At 39.7% G+C, this 19,521-nt stretch overlaps 1 protein-coding gene across 3 annotated transcripts in view; it reads right to left on the reverse strand.

Annotated features, from left to right (window-relative positions):
* The window catches only part of UTRN (utrophin), a 484,838-nt gene that overhangs the window by 347,828 nt on the left and 117,489 nt on the right, over window positions 1–19,521 (reverse strand). For all 3 annotated transcript variants that reach the window (XM_044917202.1, XM_044917200.1, XM_044917201.1), the window contains exons 9-17: window positions 16,728–16,931; window positions 15,615–15,796; window positions 14,739–14,889; window positions 13,484–13,603; window positions 11,784–11,885; window positions 8,521–8,628; window positions 8,058–8,237; window positions 7,111–7,277; window positions 3,644–3,767 (exon numbers count right to left, since the gene is read on the reverse strand). In XM_044917202.1, coding sequence (XP_044773137.1) covers window positions 3,644–3,767; window positions 7,111–7,277; window positions 8,058–8,237; window positions 8,521–8,628; window positions 11,784–11,885; window positions 13,484–13,603; window positions 14,739–14,889; window positions 15,615–15,796; window positions 16,728–16,931 — 1,338 coding nt within the window. The remainder of the gene's footprint in view (window positions 1–3,643; window positions 3,768–7,110; window positions 7,278–8,057; window positions 8,238–8,520; window positions 8,629–11,783; window positions 11,886–13,483; window positions 13,604–14,738; window positions 14,890–15,614; window positions 15,797–16,727; window positions 16,932–19,521) is intronic.

The following is a 19,521-nucleotide window of genomic DNA, read 5'->3' on the forward strand; positions in this document are numbered from 1 at the left end:
TTGAGCCTTATTATTATTTATTGATATTATATTAAGTTTAGGATCTAAAGCAAACTTCAACCACAAGCATAATTCATACATAATTTTAAACTATGACAATATGCTTTGGGACCCAAACCAAAGCATTTTGTTCCTTATGTTTGAGGAGTGGCTCTTAATTTTAATATTTACGTCTCTAAAGTTTGATATTCTCAACGTCCCTATTTCTCAAAGACAAGGAAGACAAAATCTTTCCAGAACTAGTAAGAAAGGGTTAAACATAATCATGAAGATATACACACACACACACATACACACACACGTGTGTGTACGCATGAACAGTCAGTATTTGAAATTTCTCCCACTCACTCCCACTGATAAAATTAACTACTCAAAGAGTGCCCACAATAGGACAATCAAAACTTCTAGGCAACCATATTATTTCAACCAGAAAACGCAGAGAAGAATCCCACTTCTAACTTCTGTACATATAAGCACCATCCAATAAACTATCCTACTTTGATCTGCACAACTTTATTGTGACTATTTTACAGCCAAAGATGAAGAAATAACAAGAGATTCAAAGAAACACCACTTGTTTTTGTTAAACTAAGTATAAATGCAAAAAGTCACCAAACTAGAGAAGAATTATTACCTGTTCTATACAGATTGATTTGTTGCTACTTTATGTGGTGATGACAGATTGAAAGAGGGATTCTACCCAGGTGTGTCATCAATTGGAACAAGGTAGTCCTTCACTAAAACACAAGTAAACTGCCCTTTCCCCAATTAGCAAGAAAAATTAGAGATTAAAGTGATGGTTAACTTCTCTTCATTTTACATTTTTCCAACCCTTTTGGCATCTGTCCCTACTTGTCTAAAACAACAAAATAAGTGAACTTATAAATATTGAAGGAAAACATGGGAACTGACAATCATGCCTCACAGTTACAAACACAGTCCTTATTTTTATCCCTTCAAATATTATAGTAACAATTTCTAGGAGTAAAATTGTTTCTAGATCAGAATAAACCATCCTTTTGCACCAAAGATGTCTCAAGAATTCTTGGTCGTCGGCTCCGGACCTCGCCCCACCTAATTTCACCTATATTCCAAAACTCCATCAAGAAGAGCACCCCCTGGACTTAACACCACCCATTCCAGATTTCCCCACCAGGTGCAGGAACCTCAGGATATATTGGGGACCTCGAGAAGAGGAATCTGCCCACATCTACAGTATCTCTCCACTTAGTGCGAGACTCCAAGACTCCATCCCTACGATGACCTCACATCAACAGATGATTCTTACCACCCAGAGAGACACTTCCTGACTTCCTGTCAGCCTTAGATTCAGCTCCCTCCCCTTTTGTAACTCCCCTAGGTAGGGACATCTCTAGGCCCCTATTCAGCGAGAGGACGTTACAGAAAATGAGACCTTCTGCCTTCAACAACCTTAGATTTAAGGGTCAAAATTGCTCAGGGAGGAAATGATGAGGGAGCAGAAGGCTAGCGGAAGACAAAGCATAATATGCACAACCTCTCCCACCCCACCCCACTCCCCCTCTCTGGGTGGGACATGTGTGACATTCTTCCAGGAATCTCCCAACTGTTTCAATGTTAATACCTTGCTGGGGGAGAAACAAGCTTGACAATGGCTCTGCTATCTTGTAGTCAGTCCTCTTTAGCATATGAAAGTTCTTTTGAAACCTCCCTTTTCCTTACTTGCCCCAACACAGGACAGGACCCATGCTTTAAAAAACCACCATTTTGCACCAAAAAAAAAATGTTTCTAGATCATAGGATGGAATTTAACTTATTATTATTTTCTGGAACTTGTTCCATAAAGATCACTGTAACTTCCAAATTCTCTGTCTTTGAGAATCCAGCTGTTAAATGCTCATTAATACCATCTATTGGTTTTTCAGCACTGTAAGAAGCCTACAAAAGGATGCAACAGGGCTCCTCTTTCCGGTCCTCCCAACTCCCCGTGCAGAGGGCTCGATAATGGGGCTTCTAAGCTAACAACCTCCCACATCCCCCTTTCCACAGCCATCATTCCCTCCTTCCATCAGCCAAGAACTTTGCTGAGTGCTGAAAATAGAGGGTTCGATGGGAAATTATCCTCACTTGTAAGCACTAGCAGGCAGGCATAGAAACAAATACTGATACACGTGCAATAAGGGCTTTCACAGAGGCACGCTCAAAGCAACGTGGAAGGCCAAAGATGAACCACTTAACTCTTCCTAATGAGGCTAAAAGAGGCTTGCTTTACTGGAGCAGAGGCCTTTTCAGCCACACAGCACAAAGGCTTACTAAGGGCCACTCTGAGCATGGAAAACAGCACGTGTGGTGAAAGCAGGGAGGTGAGCAAAGAGCGGGATTCAGGAGGGCTGCAGCTCCGGGCGCATGTCAGGGACATGCCCGTTTTGTCCCCACTGCAGTGGGAAGCCATTAGTTAGCCGCAACCACAGGAGCCACCTGATCAGATTTATATTTCAGTAGAATCACTGGCCGCAGAAGCCAAAGGCTGTGAGAATGTAAGAAGAAGGGAAGGGTAAATGGTGGCAAATGCTGCAGAGGCAGCAGGTTTGATGAGGAAACAAATTCATCCTTTGGATGTGGAAGCCAACAGTCAATGGTGACCTCAAATAAGAGCAGTCACAAGGCAGCGGTAAGACAGGAGTCAGTCTGAACTTCTCACCCAAACATAAGTCAACCAGGGTCTGACTCCAAGCCACCTCTCCAACCTTAACTCTCCACTACTCTTACACACACACCTAGCACTACACAGAACAAAAAAACACTATCACAACCCACGTGTCCACCTCCATGCCTCTGTTCAGGGGCACCCCTGCCTGCTGGGCCTTCCCACTCCGCTCCAAGCAAGCGCCTTCTGGTCCCAGTGTGCTGCTACCTCACCCTCTGGACTTCACCAGTAAATACAGAGACCACTGCAATCCTGGTCTCCTCTCAACCCCCATGGGACTACCACTTTCCGGCTTAGATCCCTGATATTTACACACATCTCGTTTTGGAAATGTTCTCCAAACTCTTCATGAACTCCGTCACCAACGTAGACGGGACTACACACTTGCTCTAGATGTCCAAACACTTCGTGAAAGGATGTACACACACTAAATGAACACCAAAGACCTAAGTCACTACAATCTCCTGTCACAATTTACAGTCACACACATCAGGTGCAGAGTAGCAGAGCTAAGATCCCACGCATTTTCACAGTATTTCTTTTTTTAAAATGCGTCTCTTCTCTAAAGAAGATATACTGAAGGGATTTTGAGATTTGAAATCATTTGTTGCATTCAGAGTGCAAAATATCTTCAGCATATACAAAGTCATAAATTATTAGGGACTAGATTAAAGTACATCTAATCAAGGTAAAAAATAATACTAATAATTGAATCACCTTAGAAGCATTCCTTCCTGCACATCTCAGAGGTTAGGGGAAAAGGGGCAAAAAAATTCCTCCCTCCACACAGGGATCTGATTGCCAGCCAGCTTGACTGATTCAAAATTTACTACAATGTTCTAAAAGCTACCTTATGGCTATATTTATTTTACAGGAAGCCTTTGGATCCCATCACAACAGCAAATCAAACCCGATGAAATATTTTATTCACAAGGATATTTTTGTTTTATGTTTTACCTTCAACTTCTTTTTCATTTCTGAAGTCTCTTGCATCTTCTTATAGCCTTTTATCTCTGCGGCCTGAATGGCAGTCTTTGATTTCAAAATGTAGTTCAACAGCTCTGCACTTGCAGCATCAAACCTGATTTAGGATTCAGATGTTACTGTTTGTCATTCCTATTCTTATACTGTTTCACTTGGCTCAAGATACAGAGCCACCAAAACACCCACCAGGCACGTGTTCTCAATATACCTCAAAAAAACAGGCATCACAGACGTAGAGTAAGCACACCAAATAAAATCACACATTTACAATTAAAAGTTTGAAAAGAGGAATAATATTGTCACGTTAATAAATAATTTTTAAATAACTGAATAATTTTTAAACTTTGTACGAAATCATTTGTATTTTTATAAATTCCTATAGATAATGAAAAAGATTTGATTAGAAAATAACAGGAAAAAGCAGGGACAGATATTCTTAAAGTCAATGCCTCCTTTAATTTAAATTAATTATTGAGTCCAGCGTATGCCAGGCACTGGACTGGGCTCTTGATATGAAGGTAACTCAGACACAATCCCAGCCCTCGTGGAGCTTCCAGTCTAGTAGGGGCAATGGAAAGTAACAGGCAAATCACAAGAGAACTGGCCAGGTACTAATGCCCCAGGAATTCCCAGTAAGGGCTCCTAATTCAGTCAGGGAGGGATGGCTTCCTGGAGCACAACAGTGATACGATGCCCAGGAGTTTTCCTTGCAAAGAGAGAGCAAAGAGAAGGAGGACCACACTGCAAACAGCAAGCGGCTAGGCGTGGCTAGAACAGTGAGTACTAGGCAGGGGACAGGACCACTTCCAACGTGGCAGAGAGCCACACCAGCCCGTTCCTGGAAGGTCCTGAAGGACCATTCCGAGTGTGACATGCCTTCCAGACCCTTTAATACCTTCAGTCTGCTGTAGAAACCACTATTAGCTTGTCTTAAAATGGGCTGTCCGAGCAGATGTGATCTCAGTACAATTTATAATACATGCTTCGGAAAAGGCAGTTTATTTCCCTTCTCTTCTCTTGGTGATGCTAGTGGCTGTTTTTACCAGCACAAGGTATAGAGGGACAATTCTTTCCTATGATGGATATCTCTCTTAACATGACCTGAGACCATTGCTGCTGTATAAAAACCAAATATTCATAATTTACCAGAAACACTTTAAGCTGTTTCCCAAAAAGAATCAGACAACCTGTGCTTACCTTAAAGTTCCTAAAAATCCCCAGGAGTTGTGTCAAGACTCTGGGTAGAGTCCTGGTGAGGAAGACCCACTGAACTCTATCATCTATAGCTATGTGGCCTGGGGCAGTTATTTAAAACCTCCCCGGTGCTTGGGGGGGCTCAGTTGGTTAAGCATCTGCCTTTGGCTCAGGTCATGATCCCAGGGTCTACAGCAGACTGAAGGTATTAAAGGGTCTGGAAGGCATGTCACACTCGGAATGGTTAAGAAGACTCCACACTGTAGGCCCACAGAAATGGGAATATGAAACCCCCTCCCATACTGAGGAGGCACCATACTGCAGAAGGCTGGTGCAACTCTATTATCACCCCAGAAAGCAGAACTAGTACACAAGGGTAGACGTGAAGGGGGCGGACTTCAGCTGCCCATAAAAATAACCTTTCGAATAATGAGATCTCACTGCCTTCTATCATAATGAACTGGACATACACAAGCTTCTATTTGTCCAGGAATTAACTAAAGGAATTTCTGCATCAATCAAATCATGGACTGGAAGACTATGGTACTCACAGCTGCTGGCCCAAGCAACAGACACTCCCCTCCCCACGTTTCTCTCTGCTGTCCAACTCCCCTAGAACACAATTACAGAGACCAAAAAGGCCAGAGAGTCTCAACCTCCCATGCACCCAGGGTGGGGCAAGTGACTGAATCCTGGCCAATGAGACCATGGAGGAAGTTAACCAATGTCTTCTAGGCAAGGTCTTTCTCCCTAATTTAAGAGAAAAAAAAAAGACAAATAAGGGAAAACTGCCTTTCCTACATATATATATACATATATATATGTATATATATACACACACACACACACACACACATCAGGTTATATAAGGATGTTCTGCCCAGTGCTACAACAGGATCTTGGGACCACGAGAGGACAAGCACAATGGTGAAAGGCCACATATTCGGAGAGGCAGGGTGGCAGGATGCTGAGCCCCACCATGCCATCAAAAATGCCCTGTCTCCGGACTTCTCGTAATGTGAGAGAATCAATGACCTCATTATTTAGGTCACCTTTGGTACAGGATTCTACTTCCGGCAGCAGAGTGCACTCTCTACAACAAGCTCATGTTTAAGATTTTTATAGTTCTGCACCCTTAGCCTTTTACAGCGTTCCCTGCTGCCAAATGCACCAAGTCAGCACCGGAGAGACACAGCGCCAGATCTACCGGGCAGAACATAAACACTCAGGAGAGAAAAGATCTAGGCAACATTAACATCAGCAGCATTTTCTTCCCATGCTGCTTGGTTCCACGGGCAAAGCGTCCACAGCTGTCGCCTGCACCTTGGAGGTGCTCTGGCCCGGCAGGGAGATGCTGCTGGAGGCAGAAACACAGCCTTATTATCAAAATGAAAATCATCCGGTAAAATTGGAATCCCGCTTCATCTGACAAAAGCTACATTGGGGAAATCATATCATTTTTATTCAGGCCCAAAATAACTGCCCATTTATCCAAGCACTGGGATTCTCCCATAAAAGGGAGAGAACAGAAGGGATGATTTACGTACGGCTCGGCTGCTCTAGCCCGGGTGAGGTACATTACCGGGTTGTCACACAGCCCAGCTCCACAGAGCAACTGCCATTAGCAAATGCTCAAGTTATGTAGCTGTGATTAGTCCTTTTCTAAAGAGCCTGAGTTTCCTCTGAATCAATAAGACCAAAAAAACACACACATTTTATGTCAAAGACGGATCTTTAAGCCCAACATAAAGAATGTGTTCATGAATCTGACAAAAGAATTAACAAAGAAGAAAGAATATGTGAAAAAAGACTGAGAGGAAGAAGGGGACTACAAAGGAATGACTTCCCTGCATTTAGTACTTTTGGATGGCAAGAGGAGGGAAGAGAAGCACAAAGAATAAGGAGATGTATCTAAGGCAAAACTACCAGGGTTCTCACAGTGAAAGAAAGCATAAACAAGGAATCATGGACCGCCCTGTCCTCCCAAGGTAGACAACGGAAAGGAAGAAGGAAGGGTTCTGGCACACAGTTTTCCAGATTGAACACAGGATACATAAAATCACCTGAGACATTCAGATGCTTAGCCACTGTGGGGAAGGACACTCAGAAGAGTCAGGGGCAGTGAGGGGCTCAGCAACTGAATTTCCATAACAATAATGACATCTAAATTGGCATATGATTAGTGATGAGTACAAAACACGTGATGCACAGTACTGTGTTTGGAAAATTTCTCTATCTGTTCTCACTTTTTCTTAGCTTCGATATCCACAGGAATCTGTCTCTTCTTTGGGGGAGGAGGAGGTAGTTCTTGCTTAGACCTTTTTGTGGTTACTTGTTCTCTTACACGAACAGTCTCCAAAAGAGCCTTCTGAGGAATCTGGGACATCCCCAGCTTTGCCACAGCCTGAGTCACCTGAAGTATAAATCAGCCACATGTTTTAATGTTTTCTCACTACTTTACTGAGATATAATTCACATGCCATACCATTCCCCCTTCAACAATACACACTTCGGTGGTTACCAGTATATTCAGAGTTGTGCAACCATCCCCACTTCCTCACTGCACAACAGTTTTATCATTTCCCCAAAAGAAACTCCATACCCATTAATAGCCCACCACTCCCCATCCACCTCTCCCCCCAGGCCCTCATGACTACTAATCTCTTTTATTATCTCTACGGATTTGCCTATTTGGGGTATTTCACATAGATAGAATTACAGTGCATTTAATCTTGGGACTGGCTTCTCGCGGCTAGCATAATATTTTTTTTTATTTTATTTATTTATTTATTTATTAATGTATTTATATTTGCCAGCGAGAGAGGGAGAGAGTGAGCACAAGCAGGGGAAGTGGCAGGCAGAGGGAGAAGCAGGCTCCCCGCTGAGCAGGAAGCCTGACTCTGATCCCAGCACCCCGGGATCACGACCTGAGCTGAAGGCAGACGCTTAACGACTGAGCCACCCAGGTGTCCCTGGATATTAGTAAGTTTTTTGAAGATCCATTAAAATTTACTTCAGAAAAGTAAAGATTTTTTACATGTCAATTTCTCAATTTTATAGTAAGCCAGGTGTAAGGAACCTACTTTTTAGTTTACAGTTTACCTACTATTCTTTTATTTCATAAAAACTAAAACTAACCTGAACATTTAATTTCCACTTCATGGCACAACATACAATCCAAAGCAAAAGGTACCTGGTTGGAGGAATCTTCTAGTCTCTGAACCAAAGAATCCCATCTCTGAGTTAGTTCCTCTGAGTCACTGTTGATCTTCTTAGATGCCTTGGGATTATCAAGTAATTGACCCACATCCTGGCCAATCTCACTTAGCTGATCCAATGCTTGACGTTTCATTTCCATGTCTTCCTTCAAGATCTAGTATTTCAAATATTTATTAGATTACTCCCTCTTAAAAGGACTCTATATTCCTGCTCCCCAGTCAGGAAATGTAAACATACATTTTATAGTGAAATTTACTTGCTATGCAGGTCACTAATGCTAAAACATAAAGATTCCTGGTTCTAGATCATTAGATGGCGGCATTCTAGCGTTGGGTAATGAGTCATAATCTGTATTCACTAAACTGCATTAGCCAATGATATAAAACACTAAAATATCACAGGCTTACAAGACAGATGTTGACACTGACACCACTTACAGCCAGTCGTCGAATGCTGACACTTAGTTCCTTTTGGTCTTTGAAGTTGCTCGTCTGGACTTTATTTAAAGCCTCTTCTTTTTCAGTTAGCCAAGCTTTCAACAAGCACTACAAGTAATAACAAAAGTGAGAAATATATTTGGAGAATCATTTGGTAATTCAATACAATCAAGTACCCAAATCTCTAACTTTTATGCTAGTTGAGGCTTCACTCTTACCTAGGGTAGGAAGGACTTCAAACACTCAAGCTCGAGGCATGAATGGCCTAGAAATACATCTTTCTTTAAGACATTATCCTTCTCAGATTTGCAACAGATCAACCTGACATTAGCCCCACACCTGGGTAATTAAACCTAATTCCCAGGAAGGTAGGTGGATCTAAAAGGCTAAATCCAACAACTATCCAAATCTCCAAAAGAATCACATTATAACTATCTAGAGGCAGGGGGAAACTTGAGAATTGTCCTGTCCCAGCCCCTCATTTAAGGCATTATATGTCCAAGATTACTTGGTTAGTTAATGAGAGAATCAGATCAAAGACCCACACCCCAAACCAGTGGTTTTTCCACAGCATCATTCAAGAAAATCACACTATTGCTCCAGGTTCAACAGCAATTGTGATTAGAAGGGAAAGTTTAAGGATAGTCCGAAGCCAACATAAAAATATTTAAACCTCATGAGCCAACATGCAGAAGATGTTTAGTAATGTAAAAAAATAAACTTGAAAGAGGGGTGGAAAACCACATGGCTGCATTTGGATAATTCTTCCCAAAATATAGTATCTGTTGCAGAAGCTCTTTTCTGTATAGTTGGAGGAGAAAATCTTGGTTCTGTGTTAGCAGTAGGATCAATTTTTTCCCCAGCTGTTTTATTTATTAGTTTATTTAACAATTATTCCTTGCCTCTATATTCCCCCCACCAAAGAAAAAAAGGTGAACATTAAGAAATTAAATGGCAAACAGGGATCCTGTCCTCAATATAGTAAAGGTGGTAAAATATGCACATAAGTAACTATGATAAAAGAAAGTGCAGACACCACAAAAGATATATATATAATAATTTTATATTTATAATATATAAAAATATATATTTATGTAATAGAAAATATTATATAATGGTGTCTGCACTATATTTTAATTTGGGAATTAAATACACACACACACACACACACACACATTAAATGTCATGGCAATTCCAAAGAAGAGACGACTTCCAGATTTAGAACAGTGGGGGAGGGAGGGGTAGTTTATAGATGACTTCATGTTCCTTGAGGAAGAGGAGAACTCAGAAATGAAAAAACTGGTAAAAGGATATTCAATAGCAGATACGACACCTTAAACAAAAACAGAGAGGCTAGAAAACAAACCGAATACATTCACTTTTTCAAAAACACGAAAATAAAACAACACACAAACCATGAGGAAGCTACAATGTACTGTGCATTGGGAACAGAACAGTGAAAAAAACCAGCACCGTTCTCGTGGTACTGACAGTCTAGGAACGGGCTACAAACTGGGAATTCGGGGTTTGAACCTGGGTTCATGGAAAGACCGAGGGAAAATTAAAGTTGGAAAGGGAGGTTGGCGTCCCTGCATGCCACACTTACACTAGGCCTATCCTGCGTAAGTTTGGAATTAATTTCTCAGAGTCCATTTCTAACTATCGTAAAGCCTCCGCAACCAAGTGAATAGATAGACTCTTGAAAGATTTTTTCATTCAGATTCAGTTTATTTAGTCTCGTTCCATGCAAAAGCAAATTATCTGTATATTAAGTACCAACACTGGTTCCAATACTACATCTTAACAAGATTCTTCCATCCCTAACACTAGCAGAAATCCATTCAAAGATTAGTTTTAAATCGAAAGTAATACAAGTGGCCAAAATACTAGTCAGTCTCTATTTTTAAAATATTTTTTAATTACCAAATTGAAAGTATTTCTGAATTTTAAATTATTTTACTTAGTAGAAGAGTAACACGATGGTTTTCTCTAGCAATCAATGTCTCCTACTGTCATTACTGAAGTAAAAGTTAATTATTCTCTGTGACTCTTTGGCCTGAATACAAGGGTCCAAGTAAATATAAACATTTATAAAGTGAAATGTAAATATTTCAGAAGTCAGAATAAGATCCATCAAAGGATTCTTTTTTTTTTTAAAGATTTTATTTATTTATTTGAGACAGATAGAATGAGAGAGAGAGAGCACATGAGAGGGGGAGGGTCAGAGGCAGAAGCAGGCTCCCTGCTGAGCAGGGAGCCCGATGCGGGACTCGATCCAGGGACTCCAGGATCATGACCTGAGCCGAAGGCAGTCGCTTAACCAACTGAGCCACCCAGGCGCCCCCATCAAAGGATTCTCAATAAGAAAATTCTGGCCAAAGACTGGGGGCAAGAGGTAGTGATTAATAATTTCTACTGGGACAAATTTTGCAACCTACTTTTTAAGATGTTCTCTCTGCCACCATATTTAGTAAACCACAAAACATCATACACTTGTTTTTATCCCTTGAAAAGAATATAGTCGCTTTTGGTGGATGGAAATGCATTTAAAAGAATCTAAATGGACACTGAAATGTGGGAATAAAGTATCTGCCTATTTTCTAAAACCACAAATGTCTGACACTTTGGGAGAAAAGTTTTGCTTATTTGTATTCTGTTTTGATGGTTGCTCTTCTGGAAGGATGGAGGGTAGGCAAAGGGCCACCCTTCTGACTGAAAACTTTAAGTGGCAGCTTTGTGCCAAAAGTTCATTTGCCATAGTAATCCTTATTGGAAAAAATACAGTACTGATCCAGTATTAAATTAATGGTGTTGCTAAATAATATTTTCTTGTTAATTTCAGCAGTTATTCTGGTTAAAAATCAAGAAAAATTGTGATTTAAAATTCACAAAGCATTGAGTGGATTAATTTATGCATTATTTACTAGGCACTACTATGTTGATACAAGTTCAAACACAATACCCAACACAAATACAATAAAAAAACATAATCATGAAAGTAGAATGTCTAAATACTAACATTCTAAATAATGAACACATCAAATTAAGTGTTACTACAATGAAGCCATATAACGCGATTTCAATGAATAAGCTACTTGATCAGTTAGTTATAAAATGCATAGAAATCTGATTTTGAAAATAATAAACATTGTGTATATTCCTTTCAAAGGAAAGTAAACAAGACAAGTTTATCAAAATGCCAACATTAAAGATAGGTTACTTTTCACCATCTGTCTTGCCCATTATGGATAACAGTTTCATACCTGTTCTTCCAATAATTCCTGCCACAATATATTGATTTCTTGTAACCTATTCCAACGTTCCTCAGTCCAACGGCACACTGCTGTCCAGCGTTCACCAAGTTTCTAGTAAAGGAAGAAACCGTCCTTTGTCAACAGAAGCTTAAAAGATAGTTACAATAATCCTTAAAGAAATTCATGACATCCATTGCTCTTTACTACAGAGTAGCAATTTATGAAAAATATTTTTAATAAAAATTGCTTTAAAATAATACAGATGAATCCTATAAATTTATAGATGAGAAAAACTAATTTCCACAGAATTTAACTGTTTCATATTACATAGCTAGGAAGTTGATCTTTAACTTTTGACTCTACATTCCTGCTCTTTCCGTATCAGTGGTTTTTATATGACAATTTGACATTTTTACACATATCTTCAGAACACAGCATACATATCTACTTTTTGTGCTTCAAATTTTTCAGGCTATAATTATCTTTTCAAAAAATTCATTGCATCAATTAGCCATCTTTTACATGCCAACAAAATTTTCATATGGAATACTAAAATTATGAAAAAAAAATTAACCTTATAAAAACTGTTTTGAGTTTCTGTAGATTAAAAAAAAGGTTAATTGATTTGTTCTGTTTATATTACACAAAAATCAGGAACAGAATCTTAGGAGTATTAGCAATGCTAAATGAATAAATTTGGTTGTTTAAAAATCATTATTCATGATGACTTTCCCAACAAATTATTTTATTACCATTTTATAAATAATGATTAACAAATGTTACATTTAATTTCCACATTACTTACATGTGCAAGGAATTATTTAATTCATATTATACGATTTCAATATTTAATACCAGAGTAAGCTTTGTAGAATGTGAAGGGTAGAAAAGTTAGAGCCAAAAGACAGGACTCCAGTCTTGGCATGAAAATTCATTGCCTACTTAACTCTCAGTGGCATCACATGACCTTTCCGAATCTCAGTCCCCTCACTGTTAAATAGGCAAGACATGAACGCCTACCTCTCAGGTTACTGTAATAACTAAGTACTACTCCACCAAAAAGTCTCAGAACCACTGGCCAACTTTAAATGTTATAAAAGAAAAAGAATTTCAAATGATAAGATTATAGTCTAAAAGTGACTGAAAATCATTCGGCGACATCATATCCAGTAATCCAAATACTGTTCAAATAAAATACCAATAAATCTTATTAAAGACTTGTAAAGATACACTATAGCCTTTGTGCAAAAAGCAGCTATTTGTTGGGGTTCCCAAAACTGTTTTTGAAATTCACCCACTGATCTACCAAAGAGGCAGGGATATTTAACCCTACATAGCTGAAATTCTCAAACTTCGATATGCACATAAGTGCAGATCCACTGGCCCCACTCCCAGGGATTCAAGTTTGTGTGGAGTCCAGTTATCTATATTTTAACAAAGTCCTCAAGCTGTTTCCATTTTGCACGAGGAAGCTGGGGACCACAAGCAGCCCTGCCCATCTACCCTCCACCCCCAAGGCAGCAGGAAAGGAAAGATACCAAGGTATCCCTGTAAACCCACAAGCTGGGGGACCCCAACTAGGAAGTCCAGACTAAAGATTAGAGTACTCCTCTAAATGAACAGCGAGACAGGACCTGAACAACAGGGGTGCCAAATCAGGGTTTCAGACCACAGGGTCCTTGCAAGTAGCCCATCTCCAGGGTCCATACCTGTAACTGATCTTCGAGAAGAGCAGTGGTGCTCTCACCACTGTTTTCATCAACAATCACCACCATGTGCGTTAGTGAATTTACCTTCACCTGTTCCGCCTCAAGATCATTTTGCAAACACTAGGAAAAAAATGAAGATAACACCGTTATTTCTACTCTTTTCACATTTACCTATTTAAAATCCACTCAGCTGTCAATAGTAATTAAGGACACTTAATGAGGCATCGTGTTTAAATTTCCCAACATTACCCTAAGTGTTCTACTAATGAAACAAGCCCCTTATACGTTTTTACATTTCATTATGAACCAAAGCAGGTTGAAAATATCATCACCCTTATTTACAAGTGCTGGCAAAAAAAAAAAAAAGTGGAATAGATGGCTTGAGTGAATATAATAGAAATTAAGATAAGAACACAGACTTTGTAAGACAAAAAAAATATACAGAGTCAGATCATTTTAGCGAAGCATAACGTAAGGTGAGAGGTAAGTAGGATGGTATTTGAAAGTCAGAAGCCATTCAGATTAGCTGCCCAGGAAAGCAATGCAGGATATACGGACACCTCCCGTTCTCCCCTCTTCCATGGGAAGAGCATGATAGGCCATAAGATTTTTGTATATAGATAATTTATTTAAATGCTACCAACAGTGTTGTTAAATGCCTCTTGAGCTGTGTTTAATGTAGCCCTAAGATTTTATTTATCAGTTATCTAGATATTCCACTGAAAAATAAAATTCTTCAAACAATTTGCAGAGAGGCTATTTTACTCTTCCTTTCCTTGACTATGAAAAGTTATCTTCTAAATCTGTGGCCAAATTATATTGTCTACCAAATTTCGATTCCTCGTCTAGTGCCTGCTACTCTCCTCTATCACAGAAGAAACACAGCTTTCATTAAAGATTAGGTACAGATAAATCTGAGGGTTTACCTCTTTCCCCACACCCTGCATTAATGCCAATACACTAGGGTCCTTAGCCACTTATGGGTCCAAAACAAAAACCCATGAGAGCCTTATGAACACTAGGTACTTTCATAAGAAAACTACACGTACTTATGTAAAATTTCACCTGCACTATCACACAGGGCTTAGAAAAGCCACACCCCCAGGAACTCCACCCTATCAGACACCTAAGAAAAGAGAACACTGAAGAAGTGTCCCCTCTCTGCATAAATGACAGAAGCCATTAGCCCCTGAGAAGGCTGAGTGCTGCCTTTTCATATTTGATAAGGTATACAAGAAATAGGAGCCAGATTTACTTTATGATCTTCTAGCAGCTTTTGTAAGGATTTTAAATCGTCATCCAGGGGGCAAGTTTCCATCTTTTGGATGCGTTCCTCTGTGAGCGTTAACCAGGCAGAGAGCTGCTCCAACTGTCTCTTTTGCAGTTCCATCAACACATCGTGCAGCCTGTCCGGGGATAAACACACGTCAGCCCCACTGCTTTTTCCCTTTGCAAAGGCAAACCCATGCTCCAGGCACCAAAGAAATGGGGCAAGGGAATGCAGTCTTGTCTAACCATTTAAAGTACCATTCAGTCTTTAAATATAGAAACAAGCAAAAAAAAAAAACAAAAAAAACTTTTACTTTCTTCCTAACTGGAGTCAATTAAATGGAGTCAAAGGATGCAAATCACAGCCCCCTTTATTCATATCCAAATCATTGTTTCTTCAATCCGGAATTCCTGCTTATTAAATAGGTGGAAATTGCAGTGGAATGCAGCTTGCTCCTTAATACACAATACATGAAATAAAATGAACCACGGGGAAAAAAAAAACTGCTCTAAAAAAAATGTTACAAAATGGAATTCTAGATAAATACTACATAGTCCTGTCTTCAGACAGAGTTCATGGTTAGCCAATTTTAATACTGTGAAGAGATAACTGTCCATAAGAAATGTCTTCTCCTTTTTTGCTAATTTCTGTCTTCCAACCTTTACCTTCTCATTAGGTTAACATATCAAAGAGGAAACAAAGATCACACAAAATTCCAACAATATTACAAAAAGAAAAGTGCAAACTTTACAAGGCAAGTTCTGAAATTATCTTGTCTTCACAGACATGCAGGCTTTAACTGAGCTAAACTGGGCAACACAGTTGATGGAATAAAGGGTTAATTTCTTTGCTTCCACTCACCGGGACTGTCTGTCCATACTATCCACCCTAAGTGCCTCCCATCTAGCATTTAGCAGGGTCATTTGTTCCTGAATCTCAAACTCCTCTTCATCTGACAGAGTTCCTTGTGTTATCAGCTGGTTTCCTGCCTGTAGGACACTCCCCACACTGCTCTGGTGTGCTGTCAGCTCCATCATAAAAGCCTAGAAAGGTACATCATTTTGATTTGTGAGCTGCTCATTGAAGAAAAAAGAAAATCTTATTAAATTGTTAATGCCTATATCAGTGCTGCAGAAAAAAGTAGCCATGTAGAGTATAAATAAAGTAGACTTTGATCCAATTGCTTAAGCGCTGAATATAGGAACTAAGCAGCTGGCCTAAGTAAAAAGGGGAACAGATCAAAGAGGGCAATGTTACATCTGATAGTAACAGCTATTTTTAAATAAATGCTGATTATGCTACTGATTGTGAACATGGAATTATGAGAAAATAGAGTAAATAAAACACCATGCTCACCTAAGAGGAACTGCTTAAGGAATATTACCATTTCTATTATTTTCAAATCAAAATAGCAAATAAAACCTGTCAATTAATATAGCAACACACCAAAAAAAAAAAAAAACTACTTAATCAAAGGAAATCTCGATATAATCAAATCATTATACTAGGAAATATATATATTCTCAAAACAATAGGAAATTTTCATTATATAAAATTACATAGGAACACCGGATATAAGATTTGCTTAATTATCCAATAAATGAAAATAGTCACTTTCTGGGGAGTACTCAAAACCTAAAGATCTGGTGTATTGATTAGCCATGCTGTGTTTTAATTATAACAATATAACCATAACTTCAGAAACAAGCAGTACTACCCATTAATTTTTGTCAGTGGCTCCACAGAATACACAAGTCATGATAAGATCAAAATCTGCTATCTAATTCCACTGCACAGTTAATGACCCACACCAATTTTATAACAAAGTCCTATTTAAATATCACAAGTCCTAAAATATGCCATGACCTTTCTGCGGAGAAGTGAATAAACAACACACATCGGGGCAGAGCCCATGATTAAGGCACCATGACACTATGGTGGATGTCGCCTGCTCATCAGCTACACATTATTTACTTCATGGGTAGCAAACTGGTCTTTGACTTCTTCCACATCATCGGCAATGTCCTCCTGCTCCTGGAAAGTGTCCTCGGCAGAAAGCAACCAGGTCAGCACTTCCTCCAGCGCTATCTGGTAGCTGTCCAGATCCATGTCAACCTCGGCGACAGTGCTGGGGGTTTCTGCTCCAGGGCTCTCATGCTCCTCCTCCAGCACTGAGCTCTAGAAAAACAAACCCAAGAAAACACCCACGAGCATCATGAAAACACGACAGTGCTCAACAAAGACACACTGTATCGAGAACCTTAAGGTTCCACCATGGCTTAGGCATTCATCCACTTCTCAGGAGCTGGGTGCGGCACAATGCCATGAACTAGGCAGGAGGCACTTATTAAGTGTGCTAGGAAGGCAAAGAGTCCAAAAGTGGAATGCACTCATGGATTCTGTACTCATGCAAATTCTAATATAGTTGGAGAGAGATAAATAACCCACATGAATCACTTCTGAACAAAAATAAAATGGCTATTAGCAAAGTTATAAATTCCATGGATCCAACAAGGGATGCTATTTGAGTTCACTAAGGGCTAAAACAGGAAAGTTTTATAGCAAATCTGGAACACAGTGGGCCTTGAAGGATGTATATAATTTAAAGAAAAACAGACAGAGATTGGAACTCTGCTTTGACCCCCAGTTTTACTAAATTGCATTTTGCATTGCATTTTCGACATTGAAACACAGCCACACATCCAGGCTGGTATACCGATGGTATTTTTTGAGGCAACTGCCCTCAAGTTTACTTGCTGGCCTTTTTTTAAGGACCTGTGCAATAAACTTATCTCAAGCTCTTTCTAAGCAATGGAGTATTTTCTCATATACTTTAAAATCTTATAACCAAATCAACTATCTCTCTCACTCATGGGCTCCTGTTCGGAACAAAACTTCTTTAAAATTTGTGTGCAGACTGTCTCCACTTTATTACCCCTCATCCACAATTCATATGTGTTTCAAACGTACAAAAATGTATAGAGAACAATATATGAAATGCTTATGTATTTAGCATCTATAGTTCGATAACATTCCCTTTCACTCCAGTTTGGTTTTGGTCCTCACTACTCACCTCAAAAGGTTTTTGGCCAATGTCGCCAATAACCTTTCCATTGACAAATTCACTTTTCTAGCATCATCTTTGTAGTGACCGTGTAATTAACCAACAAACTAGAACATTTTTTATAATAATGGTGCCAGGACAACACACATAAACCAGAACTGCTCCAAGCAAACCCAGAGATCTGATCATCACCCTATGTTTCTTCCACGTGGCTGAGCACTCCCCACTGTCTTCAGGCTCTCCTTTCCCTGCTTTCTCCTGGTTAAATAATATTTGTCAACCTCTAAGTAATGCCTCTCCTCAAAATTAAGTTCCAGGCCCCTTTTTCTTTTCTGTATACCTTGTCTCAGTGGTCTCCTCCATTCCCATTGGAATGGCACTAAATTCCTCCAGCTAAAAACTAGGGAGCTCACCCTGGTTTCTCTCTCTTTCACTTCCCACATTTAATGCATAAGCAATCTGTACCTTCAACATCTACCTCAAATCCATCCAGACCCTTCCAACTCCACAAAAAAATGATGTCTGTCCTCAGAGCTACAACTACCTGCTAACCACTGTCACCCACACTCCCACCTCCACAATCCACCTGTCACAGAGGAGCAGAAGGATCTTTGGAAAACAGAATCACATCACAAGACTTCCCTGCTGAAAATCTTTCATTGCTTTTCCAATGCTCTTAAGGAACAATTTAAAATTCTTAACACAGTTTACAAAAATACTGTGACAGCAAGAAACAGTGTGTGTGTGTGTGTGTGTGTGTGTTGTGTATATGGGGATTTCAGGGAAGACGTCTCTGAAAAAGTCCCATTAAAACAGAAAAGACAGGGGCCCTGGGTGGCTCAGTCGTTAAGCGTCTGCCTTCGGCTCAGGTCATGATCCCAGGGCCCTGGGATCGAGTCCCACATTGGGCTCCCTCCTTGAGGTGAAGCCTGCTTCTCCCTCTCCCACTCCCGCTGCTGATGTTCCTGCTCTCGCTATCTCTGTCTCTGTCAAATAAATAAATAAAATCTTTAAAAAAAAAAAAAAGATATTAAAAAAAAAAAAAAAAACAGAAAAGACAGGAAGCCTGCCATGCAAATAGTAGGTGGAGGAGCATTTCATAGACAGGAAGGCACATGAACAAAGTCTTGGGGAAAGAGAAGACAATGTCCACCATGGCTACGGTGCAGTGGCCTGAAATGAACTGCAGAGGTAGTCTGGGTCTTGTAAATTAAAAGAGAAGATGAGGCCTTTAATTAGCATGAAGGCTGCAACAGAAAAAACACACACCAAAAACATTTTGGTGGAAGAATCAAAGAGACCCAGTAAACCATATGCAGGAGTTAAAAAAATGAATCAGGGCACATGCAGATGAAACGTTGGATAATTAAGACACAGATGGTGCCAAAGACAGAGAAGGGAAAATGAGGTAAGTTCTGGACCTAAACTCCTGAAATTGTGGAGACAAAATAACCCTGAATATCATTTAGTACCAAACCTCTAGACTACAATGAGGATATCTGAGCACAAAGACAGTGAGTGACCAGCCAACAGTCACTTAGATGGGCCCTATGATCCATAAGGGGTGAAGTGGAAGGCATTATTTAGCTGCAAATGTTCAGAAGGTATTAACTGAAACATGAGAGGAGACTTTCAACTGAAAGTTTGATTTACAGAGAAATGCAAGAATTATTTGCTGACCACCTAATACTCTACAGCATATGT

The sequence above is a fragment of the Neomonachus schauinslandi genome, chromosome 8, assembly GCF_002201575.2.
Source record: "Neomonachus schauinslandi chromosome 8, ASM220157v2, whole genome shotgun sequence".
NCBI lineage: Eukaryota > Metazoa > Chordata > Mammalia > Carnivora > Phocidae > Neomonachus > Neomonachus schauinslandi.